General features: G+C 41.8%; 1 protein-coding gene across 2 annotated transcripts in view; it reads right to left on the reverse strand.

Moving 5' to 3' along the window:
• LAMC1 (laminin subunit gamma 1) overlaps nucleotides 1-15784 on the reverse strand; it is a 185523-nt gene that overhangs the window by 29681 nt on the left and 140058 nt on the right. For both annotated transcript variants that reach the window (XM_089683983.1, XM_089683984.1), the window contains exons 6-13: nucleotides 14119-14236; nucleotides 13877-13975; nucleotides 13151-13287; nucleotides 12146-12268; nucleotides 7406-7595; nucleotides 3134-3246; nucleotides 2219-2440; nucleotides 222-410 (exon numbers count right to left, since the gene is read on the reverse strand). In XM_089683983.1, the coding sequence (XP_089540109.1) occupies nucleotides 222-410; nucleotides 2219-2440; nucleotides 3134-3246; nucleotides 7406-7595; nucleotides 12146-12268; nucleotides 13151-13287; nucleotides 13877-13975; nucleotides 14119-14236 (1191 nt within the window). The remainder of the gene's footprint in view (nucleotides 1-221; nucleotides 411-2218; nucleotides 2441-3133; nucleotides 3247-7405; nucleotides 7596-12145; nucleotides 12269-13150; nucleotides 13288-13876; nucleotides 13976-14118; nucleotides 14237-15784) is intronic.

Genomic DNA, 15784 nt, shown 5'->3' on the forward strand with positions numbered 1-15784 from the left:
TTACAGTGGGAGGGGGCCCTGGCATAATAAGTGGGACCTTGCATTTCACCAAAGAATCATATCTGGCTGAATTTGAGCAAGTTAACTACTAATTTATTTTAACAGGTTTTACTTTTTCTGGTATGATAGTGGGGAACACTACTGTAGGTGGTGCACAAATACACTGGGAAATGCAATAAAATGTAAACCTATAATGAATGAATAAATAATATCCTGCTCACCGGTTGTTCCTAAAGGACAGTTGGTACAAACTACCTCCTTGGTGCGGGGTACAACCGCACAGCTGGATCCTCCAGGACAGGGACATGGTTGGCAGTCAGAGCTGGATCCGACAGTACTGTCACCATAGAAACCTTCAATGCACTTCTCACAGTGTGTACCTGCTGTATTATGTTGGCAGTTACACACACCTATTGTGGGATACAAAAGCGATGATGACATTAGCCTCATACTAGTTTGCACTTGATAATAAGTTACCAAACGGTCTTAAAAATCATTCTGTTCCCATAGGGGGTGGCACTGGATCTTGAAATAGAATGAAATTAAAATATTCAGGAGTAAATTAATAATCAGAAAGCCTGCTATTGAGCTACAGCTGCCCATAACAATGTAGAGACCCTGGGTACAATCTGGGATTAAAGAGAATTTAGAGCACCAAAATGATGAATAAGTGTAAAGAAAATCAGTCTAACTGGGAAGTTAAATGTTATCAGACATCAAATGTCCTTTTACCGGAAAAGGCCAACTCTTTGCTGGTCACACAATGTGGCAATTTATGAAGGCAGTTAACATCTCTTTGCAGCAGTTCTAGGCTGCATTGTCTATTCTTAAGCCCTGAAGAAAGAGATGCTTTAAACCCCTAAAATCTGTTGGGACCTTTCTTTACGACAAAATTGATTGTCTTTGCACTCTGACTCATTGATTCATCCTTTTGGTGCACTCTGTCAGAAATCATTCAGGCTGTGTTTTAAGGCAGTGGTTAAAATTTCGAGTCCAGACCTACTAGCCGGTCGCAAAACTTACTCTCCACCAGTTGCCCCACCCAACCTTGCCCAGGTCTGCCCCCAACCCCACCCCCGGCCCGCCCCAAACCCACCCCCGGCCCGCCCCAAACCCAACCCCCGGCCCGCCCCAAACCCAACCCCTTAAAGCTTATGAAATTACATTTTTCTTTAGAATAAAGAGTCCAAAACATAAAACTGTACACAGTAATGTATTTCCCACCTCCCCTGTACTCCATTATAGTGATATGAGATGTATACAGTAATCATTACTGTATACATGTCATATCACTATAATGGAGTACAGGGGAGGTGGGAAATACATTACTGTATACATGTCATATCACTATAATGGAGTACAGGGGAGGTGGGAAATACATTACTGTATACATGTCACATCACTATAATGGAGTACAGGGGAGGTGGGAAATACATTACTGTATACATGTCACATCACTAAAATGGAGTACAGGGGAGCTGGGATATACATTACTGAGTAATGTATATCCCAGCTCCCCTGTACTCCATTATAGTGATGTGACATGTTATATACAGTAGGAGGGTGCCTCCTCTCAGCGGAGCCAAAGAAGCCGGAAACCGGAAGTTGTAAACTGGAACATGGCTTCACAATGAGGCTTGGAGCGCAGGTGCAGTCGCTCCATGCTTCATCTGTGCTCGCCACAGAGGAATTTCTCCCCGCATTTGGCGAGCGGCTTTTTCAAGCCCTGTTTTAAGGTGACACAGAATAAGGAGATGGAATAGACACAACACTGTATAAGCAACATGCAATTTTGTTGGATCTCACTATCCACTGCCCTTGGCAGTCCAATTAGCACAGAAGTTTAATCAAATGGACCTTGCCAAGTTTACATTGTGGTAGAATGTAGGAAAATGAACAAGGCAACACAAGGATACCAGAAGGTGGCTGAATGTGATGGTGCATTCGAAATGCCTTTGCTGAACTCAATCTATAAATGCCACAGAGTGTTTCAAATATTTGTAAAGTTACATTACCTGCAAGATTCCCCTATAGGGCAACAACAAGCACTTAATGACACAGAGAAAAGTTGTTATAGTGAATAAAAAGATTGTCCAAGCTGCTGCAAAAAACTTTTGTACATGCAAGTCCCATACTGTTATGCATTGCAGTTGCTCACATACAGGATACAATCCAGAATTTTAGCATCTTTTAAATGAGTTGCTGTTTTCAGTCTCACCTGTCTCAGGGTCACAAGTGTCGCTGTGGCTATTACATGTACAAAGCACACAGGGACTGTAAGGACCCAGGTTGGGGTTCTCTCGCCGGTAGCCAGGAGCACAGCTTTCACAGAACTGTCCGATATATCCAACAGGACAGCTGCAAACCTCCACCCAAGGTGCCGGATCGCCAGAACCACGCTGTGCAGTTACTAAGGAAACCTCCTCCAGAAAACCAGCACCTGCACAGAAGAAGAAACAAAAAGAAGGTCAATAACCTCGTAGCTGAGAATCAAACCCCAAAAAATGATCTGAAGATGAAGCAGAGGAAAGTTTCAAATGAAGTCATGGAGTTATTTGTGCAGGCTTAGCAACCAGGCTCTGTGCAGCTGCTGTCATTGAATAACTTGCAGCACGCTTGGCAAGTAATATAAGCTTCACAATAGCCAAAAGCTGCAGGTTGCCTGATTCTTAAGTAGTGCATTTAAAATCCACTTTACACGGCTGTCCGTTCTCCCGCAGAACAACAATACATGATAACTACATGAAGGACGACTAATGCCGGGTCTTTAATGCCAGAAGCTTTTTTCCACAAGGATTTCACTTATCAAAAAACGCACAGCAATTGTGTTCATTCCAATGATGTGAAAAATTGAGCTAGACATGTAGCTATGAATAATTCACATTTCACTAGCAAATAAAGACATGGTATTTAGGTGGGCAGCATCACGCAACAAGCTCCCATCAAAGTCAATAAAGTAGGCTAATGGATGAGGATTCCCAGCTAGTTCCTGGCAGTTGTTGCAGCAAAAAGCAGAAAAGCATTTCCATGTACCCTCTCTTCTAGAATTATACAGAATATTTAACAAGAAATAGCTGGTTCAACAATAGGCGACAGACTACATTAGAGATCACAGTTGGTAGCCTTTTCTTACTTCTTTCACTGTATGTTCCTCGGATTTTGATGGCAGTCAGATTTTGCAGCATTTTCTGGAACTCAAATGGTGATACAGATGGCCTCCATGGATAATCTGTAGCCTCATGTAACCTGAAAAGTACACATCAGATCATTAGAGTTTCATTAATAAAACTAATCTCTTGCACTAACAATAAGAGGGCTTTTTCAATGACTTACAATACACATTTCCTTAATGCCTAACTCCACGTTTAATGCCAATTTAAATAGTAAATAGCCAAGCTGGCCACAACAAACTATTTACTTCACTAACAGGTGCACTTGCTGTATGGAGCCTCCAGTACATAGAGTATACAGTGCTGTGTTTCAAGCCGTGGGACAAAGACTTCCCACTCTACACCCAGAATAAAATAGAGTCGTGCTAAGGGCTGCCATTCAAGAAACTATGTACTATATGAATTAATTCCAAGTTTCTTCCGATTGGCTGAGGTGGAGATTGTAACGTCATACATCGTCAGCTAATCAGAGGAAGCTTTGTATTCATTCACAGAATACAATTCTTCTCGTGAATGGCTGAGGAGTTCTCAGCCCAACTCTGTTTTGTTCCAAGACTGAGACAGAGGTCTCTGTCCCATTGCTAAAACACAGAACTGTATACGGTACAAAGTTGAGGTTACATAGTGTTAATACAGCGTGTCCTGCAAGTGTGCCTGTTAGTGCAGAAAATAATTTCGGCCAGCTTGGCCCAAATGAACTATTTAAGGAACAGTAAATGTAGAATTAGGCTGTAACTTTCACAAAAGAGCAGATGTCTGTGTAAATCTGAACCCTTATCTGAAATCAACTGCAGTGAAACAGACTACTTTCTATGGAAACTGCCATCTTAGACATTTGTAATACTAAAATTATAGCAGCACTTTCCAGAACAATAAGTAAACTGTAATGTTGCCCATACACATAATTTTCCTGTCATTCAACCTGCTATTTAAAGAGGGCACTTGGGGGGGGGGGTGGGTTTAGGGTCAGGGAGTGGATACCTGGTTTTGACAGGTACCTGCTTCCATTTCCAGTCAGATGCGCTGCGCCGATCTGAGCCAGAAGTTCAACAAACCCCCCCCTCCATCTGCAGCCTTCTGGGACACTGCGAGACCATTTGCTAAGAGCAGTGCGCTTCGTTCATGTGCATTAAGAATCGGCTGTGGAGCTGGTTTCCATTACTGAAGAATCGGCTCGGGTGAGGACATTTCTGGATCCCTGGACAGCTAGAGTGTCCTTATATAAAAATTAATTTTTTTGGGGAGCCTGGAACTCAGTTTTAACTCTAAAAATTGTGGTACTTGAAGAAACAACATGGTCACCTAGAATACACTGATGTATGCTGTAGTTTTCCATTCCTTTAATTTTACTAGTAAATGAACACTTACAAACCATGACATCTACCAGGGTATCAGGATATCAAGTCAGGCTTCATGATACAGACAGTGTCAATTAAAGTGCATGTTATTGAATATGCGACTATTCTTTCCTCTAACTTATCTTACAGGGAATCTGAAAAATATGGAGGCTTCCATTGTTATCCACCTTCTGAAAATACCAATTGCATTCAGATTATGCTAGTCCTCTTGCTTTAATAATTACACTCAGCAGTTGAAGACAGGGATCAGGATAAAGGCCTGGAAACGACCCCATTTGGAATGAAGTAAACAATATGCATTTCTTAAAGTTCTTTAACCAAGCAATTTGGAATAAGTTCTTGCTCAAAGAATAATGAAAGACAAATGAACGACAGCAGAATATTAAATAAAACTGGTCTTGTACCAATTATTTCAGTATTTCTGGGGTCGTTATCCTGGAAAAAATCTGTAGATCAGGAGTTCAAAATTCACTCTGACTTTCTGACAACCAGGCACCTAGTATTCTTATAGTAGCCATAACCAACTAGAATTTCAGCCAGCTCCTGTTAAATTGGCCAACAACCCTGCTATAGGTGGCCCTGTTGACACCACCTGGCTGAATAAACATGGATGCAGTTACATCCGATGTAGTTACTATTTGTTTACAACAGCAAAGTATGGGAGATTCCTCCTGTGATGGAAGAGTAGGCAAGACAGAACACACAGAGAAGATGGAGAACACACAAAGGTTTATTGAGACAACAAAATGACAGTCACTCAATGAGGAAATGGCAGGAAGGGTGATCTGTGTGCAAACTAGGGACGATTCCTGGCACGGGGGGTCTTGCCAATAGGGGGGTGACAGCGAGGAGGGGCTAAGTTACCTGGGGCAACAGGGTTCTCGGGCAACAGGCAGGCAACTTACCCCTGGGCAGGGGTCTCGGGCAACAGTCGGGCAACCTACCCCTGGGCAGGGGTCTCGGGCAACAGTCGGGCAACCTACCCCTGGGCAGGGGTCTCGGGCAACAGGCAGGCAATCTCCCCCCTAGGCTTGAGGGGTCCCAGGCAGAGCCTGGTCATGAGGGTCCTGCCTCAGCTGGGCTCCAAGTCCACTGCAGTCACGAAGGGAGCCCAGCTGCGGCGGGGCCCTCGTGACCGGACTCTGCCTGGGACCCCCCAAGCCTAGGGAAGAGATCGCCTGCCTACTGCCCGAGACCCCAGTCCAGGGATGGGTTGCCTGCCTGTCGCCAGAGACCCCAGCCCGGGGGGAAGATTGTTCGCCTGCTGCCGAAGACCCCAGTCCAAAGGGGGGGGGGGGGGGGAGGGGAAGACCGCACAAGCCACCCTGCTGGAGACCCCGTGTTTGTCCCGGACCTCCACCAGGTATCTGTGTCTTACTTTCTTATCCTTGGGGGACCAGACACCCTGTCGGATCCGTGGGCACATGCTTTCCCATTTTACCTGAACTGCTGCTGGGACGATACCCTGTTCTACCTGAACTGTTCCTGTGATGACCCTTGCCCCCTGTGAGATTACAATCCGCCACAGAGACTCTTCCTTTACCCTTGGTGCTGGACTACAGGTATCTTAGCCCCTCCTCGCTGTCACCCCCCTATTGGCAAGACCCCCGTGCCAGGAATCGCCCCTAGTTTGCGCACAGATCACCCTTCCTGCCATTTCCCCATTGAGTGACTCATTTTGTTGTCTCAATAAAGCTTTGTGTGTTCTCCATCTTCTCTGTGTGTTCGGTCCTGCCTACTCTTCCGTCACACCTCCGTCCAGTTTAATTCTCTAAATCTGATCATTTGCTCTCATTCAATTGACGGGGTGAACAAAAGAAATCAAAGCATTTGAGGTAAGAATATGAGAGCGAGAGAGCGCTCCCCTAGAGCATCAAGACTAAAACTATATAAGTGCCCTTATCTGGCAGCATACACAAAATCCAGAACAAAGACAAGTTCATATCATTTTGTAAAATTAGCTACAAAAAGGAAAAGGTTCATGAAGGTTTCATTTAAGATTTGCAAATTCTGAATTTTTTTTTTTAAAGGAGTTTCCTATTAAATTTGCTCATTACAAAATAATAAACACTGGTATCATGATTTTCCTCTTACTTCTGTACAGGCCATCAAGGTATCGACTTTACCTAACGGGATTCATTTTAAGATTTTCTGCTATCATGGACTCTGCTTGACACATAATTTTGTGCCAACAGCATCCTCTTGGCAACATGTCCTACTGGAGAACAAAGTAATAGCTATATTATTACTGACTTTACATTCCCTACCAAACTAAATTGGTCAGAAAAATGCAACAAAGAGACAAGCTGTAAAATGTTTAACATTTCCAGACATTGTAAAATGATTTTACTTGATCCATGGCATTTCAGAATCAAATGTTTCAGTGCTAGACACCCTGTAAGTGGGATCAGTTGAAAGATGGATGATGGTAGGGATATGCCCATATAGTACAGTTATTTATGGAAATGAAAGTTCACAAGAGTTGAGGAGAGTCTTGGGGTTTAAGCTTTCGAGAAATTTATGATAGATTAACCCTTCCTCTGCCTTGGATCTGCCTGTCTCCACATCTGCTGAGGAGGAACTTGATAAATTCCTTGCATTATTTCACTCCAAAGAAAGAAGCAACAGAAACTAAATCACCATCCATCGAAGAAACCAGGAGACAACTACACAGCACAAGTCTCTCCTTTTTCTGTCTAAGATCTGCAATTAAACTTCCATCTTTCAATTCCAGATCTCTAGGAAGGAATGCGTTAATACATGTCTGCTTGTAAACACTGTCACTGAAATCTAAACATCCACAGTCCATAAAGCATTTGTATTTATCTCCCCCCATACATCACAGGACAATGACTGGAGAACATACAGCCGGCTTACCTGAAAACATATTGCAGGGAGGTTTCACTGGGATAGGAGTTGCCCTGGGCAATGAGGGGTACAGAGACCCTGAGACCGGCACCTTCCAGTACAAGATCCTCCGCAGACAGCCGAGTATCTCTCCGCTCCACACGGAAACTGAACGTTAGATTCTGCCCATAACTTAGGCCTTGCTTGCCAAGGAACTTGGCTAAAAGAAAGTGGAAAAATCAGCAATAAGTTCAAAGGTTGAATGAAACCGGTTTGTTAAAATATTTTCTATGACATTGTCAAGGAACATCTTAAGAATAAACGCACATCATGCCAGGCAACTAGGAAAATTATAAGGCAGTGCACACTTTTATGCCTTTATAGAGCTTAAGTTGACTCTAGGACCAATCTATTGACAAATCCTTTATTTTGATAACTGTATACAATTAAAGTATATAATGCATACCATCATTACATATTTATTTTATGTTTGTCATATTTTTCTCCACATCTACATGCAGACAAAACTGTCCTGCATAAGTGACAATGACAGGGGTTGTGGTCACGAAAGGATTGTAGCGCTGCTCCAAGCTGGAGGCTTCAGGATCTCCCCACCAGTACTTAGAACATGGGAGTAGGCATCTACGTACACCAATCCAGAAGTGTAAGCATACTGAAGACAGGACGCTGCTCAAACTGACTCGGCTAAGTCCAAGCTCTATGACGCGTTTAACCCTGCCCAACGGAGGCTTGGCGACAGGGATTGTGGCGAACTAGAACACTGCTGGAGGTACATACATCATGTTTTCTTCAAATACGTTAGATCTTGTTTAGAATTACCTGTTGCTTCAACTGCTCAAAACACCCAAGGCAATGTACTAGTTGGTCCTAACCAGTCAATATTACCTTTCTCGGTCAGCTTGTTTTGCAATATGCAAAAATTAAACAGGCACATTAAAAAAAATAAAATAAAGTAAGGAGCTTTACATTAATTTAACATACATTTTCTGTGCTGTCAGTCTACATTTGCAACTAGAAAATACAAGGTCCATTTATTTGTTCAGGGAGAGGATGGGTGCAGCTGGATACAATGGGAAGGAGATACAGTATTCGGTCCATTTGTGTTGGTTTACTTGTTGTAAGTCGTATCTCCACACAGTGTGAATTTTTCACTGTATGACCATTGTTTTTGTAAGTTGTGAGTTTGCTTGTGTCTGTTGTAAAATTTTGTGTTCAAAACCAAATAAGAAAGATCTGATTTAAGAAAACACAAGATCCTGCATAGAGTAAGCAAAAAAGTTTTTTTGTTTTTTTTTATAGTGTGTACAAACAACAATACATAAGGACTGCGATGTGACATTACACATCATTTATAGCAAATATTATTAAAATACTAGGAACGTTCAAGGCAGGAGATCCCGCAAAAAACATTGTAACATATAAATATACAGTAATAAGCATGCATAAATCAAAGCATTTAGGACAGTCTGCTATGGTGTGAGATTACCACCCCCCCCCCCCACATTTTATACAAAAAAAAAAAAAATTGGATGGACCCAATAGACAGCCCATAGAAAACTCAATTTTTTTTCCTTCTACCATGGGTAAAAGGACAGAAAATCATTTGATTTCCCCATCAACACAGGCAGTGTTGATAGGGTAATGTCCCGCGCAGTGCTACTGTTTCTTGACCGCAGGGTGGAGTGCAAGGCGCCTTCTCGGCGGGCAGAACACAATGGTTACTGCTAGCGACTATAGCCACTGGCAGTAATCGAATATCAAGAGATCAGACAGGCTGATTGTGCCCAAGTTGATCGATGGATCGACTTGGGTACAATCAGCCTGCCCATATACGGATCAAATCTTTTGATCCATGTATGGCCGTGTTAACCTAACTAGCCACAAAATATAAAGTTGGGAGGCATGTGTGCGTGTGGCTCTTCTCCCATCAACAAATGAAGTACTTATAAAATTTTGCTACAATCATATGGGAATATCTCCAAATAGGTCCAGTAGGCAGGTTTCTGGTAACCAAATATATGACCATTTGATTAGATGCATTTCAAACTGTTGTTGGACATTACATTCGATGAGTATACAGAAAATGGCCTAGATCTACTCGAAAACATGCTCCAAGAAGTAGGGCCCTCCTAACCCTCTTGTATTGAACTGTATTGTTGCTGTATTGTCTCCCGTTATATTGTAAAGTGCTGAGCAAACTGTTGGTGCTATATAAATCCTGTATAATAATAACAATAATAAAACACAGTGAAGAAAAACGTGTGGTGCTGCCCTAAAAGTTTGTTGAAAAAATACCTAAACCATGATTAGGTCCATTGCCAGTCTTGTTCCTTCATAACATTCAGTGTTTCCAAAGCTTCTCCTTTTCTGTGAACCCATCTCCCATTTTCTGCATAAAATAGCTCAGCCTTGTGTTTACCTCTCGCACACTTGAACAAAACTGTCATTCCCAGTCCCTTTGAAAACACTGTTCTTTTATTGGTGTGAGCTGTATATAGCTTTACCCGCACATTCTACATAGAAAGTTGAAAGGTAATTGCGGAATTTGTATCTATTTACATACTATGCTAATCTGCCACTACTGGGCTACTTTATTCAAAATTTCCCGGTTTTCCAGCTCTGAATGTAGAACAGCCATTGTTCCTCCAGTTTGCTAGGGGTCCCTTGTGCTGTGGCTCCCATCCGATGAAGTTGGCATAGTTCTGGGGTCTACACCACTTGACAGAGCCAGCTGCATGACACCAACGATCTTTTTAGTTGTCTGTTCTGGTGGCATTCTTCCCACTGACCACCAAAGTAAGGGGCATTATTCTTGTTGAGTGACAACTAATTAGTTTTTTGCAGGGGTTCTCTGAGACCTAAATATTTCAAGGGTTCCTCTGAAGTAAAAAGGTTGAGAAAGGCTGGTGTAGATGATACCAAACTTGGTAGCAGTCTACAGAACATTCCTTAGTGCCTGCTGAACTGCTTCTTTCCACTAGATGTCAGGGCAAATAACAGATGTGACCCGGACACAATGGCTTTCTAACATAATAAACCACATCCTAATAACTGCACCTCTTTTCCCTTACTTCATATAATTTGACTGCCAGCTACAAATAATATTTCACCAGAGTTCAGGAGATGTTCACGATAACAGAATTCATAATGTATTCATTTCCTGCAGAGAACGTTCTGCTTTTTTACTCTAAGAGTTGGAAATGTTTTTGTAAAGACCACATTCTTAAATGAGCAAAAACAAGACTCCATGGTACCGTAGGTTAACATTAAATATATGTTTCCTATATGAATACATACGGTTTCACTGATTGGATTAGTGCAAGACAGAGGGGGAAAAAATGGCAGCTTCCATCATAAAAGCACTCACAAAGGCAGTTTGCTTTAATAAGCACAGATAAGCTTTAAATAATGTACGCATACAGGTAAAATAAGATAAGCAACAAAAGGCAGTATCTTCCTTTACGGTAAATGTGAAACTCTGCAACACTTTAAAACTGGCATATCAACTGGTGTTATTTGGGCGGCATGCAACCTTCTGCTGGTTTCCCCATTTCAAATAAATAGGGCCCCAGGCTGTTTTCCAGTTAACCAGGGCTACACTTTCCTATAAAACTATGCAGCTGAATACTTCAAGAATGTTTTCTAGACAATTCTCTCAGAGAGAAAATTCTGTAAGCAGCAGTGGTTATCATAATTATTATAATAATATTATACAGGCTTTATATAGGAACTCCCTCCTTCCTTCCTTTTTCTTTCCTTTCCTTACTTCCCTTCTTTTCTTTCTTTGCTTACATTTTAGAATCCTGATATTTCACCTAAGCCCCCCCCCAATGGACTCCTAAAAAAATTGCAAAAAATAATACTTAAAAACATAAATAGAAAAAAAAACTACTGACACCAGTGGCGGAACTACCAGGGTCACAAAGATCGCACTCATTATTACAGAGTATTTATATAGCGCCAACAGTTTGCGCAGCGCTTTACAAAATGAAGGTGACATTACAGTTACAACACAATTTGGTACAAGAGGAAACAGAGGGTCCTGCTTCTTAGCACTTATAACCTAGAGAAGTTAATAACCAAAGTGCTGTCGCTTTTTTCTAGCTTCATGTACCTATACCAACAGTGCCCAGCTAAGCACTGGTTAAAAAACGTGAGTTTTCATTCTGCTCTGACTGTCCTATGGGGCTGCATTACCCCTGACCATGTCTGGACAGTGCTGATTGACCCTGTGCTGACCACATGCGCCCTCCCAAAGAAAAAAGAAAAAACAACCTTCTAGCAATACACACTAAATTGAGCATGTGCAAAGTGACTCTTAGAGCTCTGTACTATTAGTAGATGGATTGGGGACAGTAGAAGGGGAGGATTAGAAAAGACAGGATCAAAACAGCCTTTTTTACACAATGCAGAGGATTAACCCCTTAGGTTTCACAGTGAGCAAAACAAGCATGCGTTACTGCATATACAGACTGATTTTACCGTGGGCTTAGTAACACTTTAAGTCTGTCATAATGTTCTGGTATGCATTGCAAACTAGCACACTGTGACTTCAGCTGCCTGGGGGTCCACATTTGTTTTCTGGACTTTGCTTTAAAGTGCTGAATGCTTATCTACATTATATATGCATGTTTAAAACCAGCAATCACAAAAGAAAGAAAGTCTTACAGGCATGTTTACAATCTACCTAACAAATACTAATCAAAGATTATTTTACATTCCACATATGAGTGATTGATCTTTACTTACAAGGAGCAATGAAGTAGATGGGGAAGTAGCTCTCTGAAGTAACGGACAGCGAGCTGGATTCAGAAACCCAGGTCAGAAGATATTCACCACCATCCCTCTGTTGTGCCACCCAGCCGTCTGCATCTGAAACACACAGCAGAACATAGATTTTTTCAGTGCAATATCCTGTGCGCTGATCTAAGCTGAACACAAGCAATGAAAATCTGTGCAAAATCCATTTTTATTCATAGTACAATCCTTATACATAGAACAATCCTTCACCAATCAGAGAGACTTTTCAATATGAATTCTGAAATTCATTAAGATCACTACATGTCAAGATCATTCAAATGGCTAAAGGCAAAAACAGGGTCACCAGGATTATTTTAAAATGTACTGCAGTGGATCAAAGAATATTTTCCTAGGCTTGCAGAATAGGACATTTAGCAAGAATGGAAAAGAGTACTTAGAAAATAATGGACTTTGATGGTTCAAAGCATTTACAGGTCACACAGACTATGTATGTGTGTGGCAGTCTCATTCCTGAGAACAGCAGTTACAACTTCTATTCAACTGGGTTTACAAGCTTTTTATTGTGTCTGCTTTGTGACTTTACAGGAAGTCAGAGTCGCAGCAGACGGGTGTCAGCTCCGCAGAATCAGAAAAAAACTTGATTTTGTGCTGTTTGTGATTAAAAAATTTGATACACTCACACAGTAGCAAAGTATTATCTTGTTTAGACCAGTATTCCACAGCCAGACATAACAATGCCAGTACACACGATTCTGGCCAAGATAGTATCTATCAGATGTAGTACATCTAAGGAGCAATTTGAGTGGGCAAATTCTGGGAAAAGCTGCACTGGAAGAGTACAAAGCAGAGTGTGTAAGTAACAAATCATCTAGAGCTATAAGCACAGAGGATGTGGTTACTGTGAAACAGTAGCTGGGGGAATCAGGTGGTCTTTATTAACTGTCATGCTTATTTTAGAAGGTGATAGAATTTACAGCTGTAGAAGATAATTACCGATCTCAAACGTGGATGTGATAGTGGAGACTGTGAAGCCTTCTGCGCTGCTGCAGACAGAAGAGTGGCCGTAGCAGAAACATGGGGTACAGCCTCGAGTATTTGCTGGATCCATGTGGAAGAATCCTGGCTTACACCTAAGATGATATAAAATAAATATCAGCACAATGCACATCCTTACTGTAAAACTTGGGACACAAAGAAAAAAAAAATGTTCTTGCTACAGGGCTTAAATGCTCATTAAATGCAGGAAATGAGGTATAAGGTGTAATACTTACCTTTTTCTGTGCTCTGGCAAAAATATGACTAAGTGTGTGGCCAGCCTCAACTGATATTTAAGCCCTTTTATTTATTTATTATTTTATTAAAAGGCTATACTTTCCTGCTCTGTGCAAAAGGCCCCTTGTATCCTCTACTGAAGTCCCCTGCCAGCACTCCTTCCTGCACATGTGCCCAAAGCAATCCATGTGCTAGGGGGGCACGCATGTGGATGCACCCCTACCCGGGCTGTGTGCACCCACAGACCAGAAAAGAGGAGTCGGGGCTCTCTGTGCAGAAGCATTACACACAGCAGTATAACACGTTTATTATTTTTAAAAGTAAAAAAAATCTGCATTTATAACCACTTTAAAAAAGGTAAAAAAAAACCCCACTAAAATCCAAATTATAAACAACCAGATGCCCAGCACATACCACTGGATAGCATCAACTTGCTCACACGGTTACCTTTCACAGTTGAAGCCTTCTACATTATCTTTACAGCTGCAGCGTCCGGTCTCTACATTGCATTCATCCGTACTTCCAGCGGGGTTACAAGCACATGGTCTGTTGAACAAAAAAAAAAAAAAAAAAAGAGAAAAAGAAAACACTTAGGATCCCGAGCAACAACTTCATGAATAGATCTGTATTTCAAAGCAGCAGCCGAATAGGCGAAATGTTCTTTACTTTATTTTCTATGAGCTCAATACCTGCATCCAGCCTCAGTGAGTGAATGAAAACCAGGTTGGCATCGATCACACTTCTCACCCATCACCCCAGGCTTACAGCTACACCGTCCATGGTTATCACACTGGGTACTGAGAGAGCCTGCGCAGAGTAAAGGAGTTATGAAAAAATATTAACAGGCAAAACAATAAGAGCAGCAGACAATGTATGCACCTATTTTTAAATCTGTCCACATACAGTAGACACAAGTCAGATGTTTTCCAAGTGGGCTAAGCCATAAAATCCTTCTTACAGAAAGAAGCACACAGAAATTTATATAGCTGTGTCCTACGAGTCTGCATGTCAGAGCCGAGCAGACAACACTGGCTCTTTTTTCTGAGAAACAATAGCCTTTTGGTGAAAACAGCCAACATAATTGTCAGCCTACAAACATCTGCAGGTGTCCCAATTTTGGCAAGATCAGGCAACAAAAGCTCAATACTTATAAACACTGTATAAAATTGCTAAGTCTAAAAAGACCAAGTCATCTAGCCACTACAGGCACAATTCCACTAAGGCCTGGTTCGCATCTATGCAGGTTTGCAGCCCGAGTGTCACGCAGGAAAATGGCTCCTGCACTATTCTAAAAGCGCAATGGCCAGTAAATCGCAAGGCTGCGAGAATCGCTGTGCTTCCTGCACCCACCACCATAGATGTGAATCGAGTTTATCTTGATTAAGGGAAGGTTCACACCGTGCCCACACCTGAATTGCCCAGGAAAGCGCTGAGCGTTCCTGTGTGATTCACATGCAGTTCTGTGTGGTGCTATTTTAATCCATTCCTTTTGAATGGGCTGAAATCGCACAGCACCAAAAGTAGCACATGCACTATTTATTTCAGCTGTCAATTTACACAGCGCTTTACATACATATATATATATATTGTACATTCACATCAATCCCTAACTCTCAAGGGGCGTACAATCTAAGGTCCCTAACTTTCATTCATACATACACATACTAGGGACAATTTAGATAGGATCCAGTTAACCTACCAGCATGTCTTTGTAGTGTGGGAGGAAACCAGAGCACCCGGAGGAAACCAAAGCAGGCACAGGGAGAACATGCAAACTCCAGGCAGGTAGTGCCATGGTTGGGAATTGAATCAACGACCCTAGTACTACCAGGCGGAAGTGCTAACCATTTAGCCACTGTGCTGCCCATACTACTTTTTAAAGTGTACTGCAACAAAAGTACTATGAGATCTGGTGCAGGCAAATGCACTGTGTTTGCGACCTGATTTTGGAGTGGTGTTAACTTTTTATTGACACGCTGCAGATCGCAAATGCAGTGCTTTTTTAATGCAGTCTGAATCACAAAGGAATGTGTGGCGCTTTCCTGTGCAATTCAGATACGGGATGGAGTGAACTAGCCCTTAAGTAGAACTCAGAAAAAAAAAACCCACAACATTCCCTAGATCGGAATATACTGGATAAACAACGCATGCCTGAAAAGCAATAGCAAAACATAATTCTTATGATGCGTTTCACAACCTTGTCTAAGTGAATCTAATGATGGACCAACTAGTCATATCATGTGAATTATAGACATAAGTCAATTTAATTCAGAGATGGATGTAGTAATTAGCCAGCTATTTATCCACCATATACCCAGCTGCCCTAGAAAAATCTCTAAGAGGAAGTGGACCAGA

The sequence above is a fragment of the Staurois parvus genome, unplaced genomic scaffold, assembly GCF_062004578.1.
Source record: "Staurois parvus isolate SC_StPar_1 unplaced genomic scaffold, SC_StPar_1.0 ptg000332l, whole genome shotgun sequence".
NCBI classification, from domain to species: domain Eukaryota; kingdom Metazoa; phylum Chordata; class Amphibia; order Anura; family Ranidae; genus Staurois; species Staurois parvus.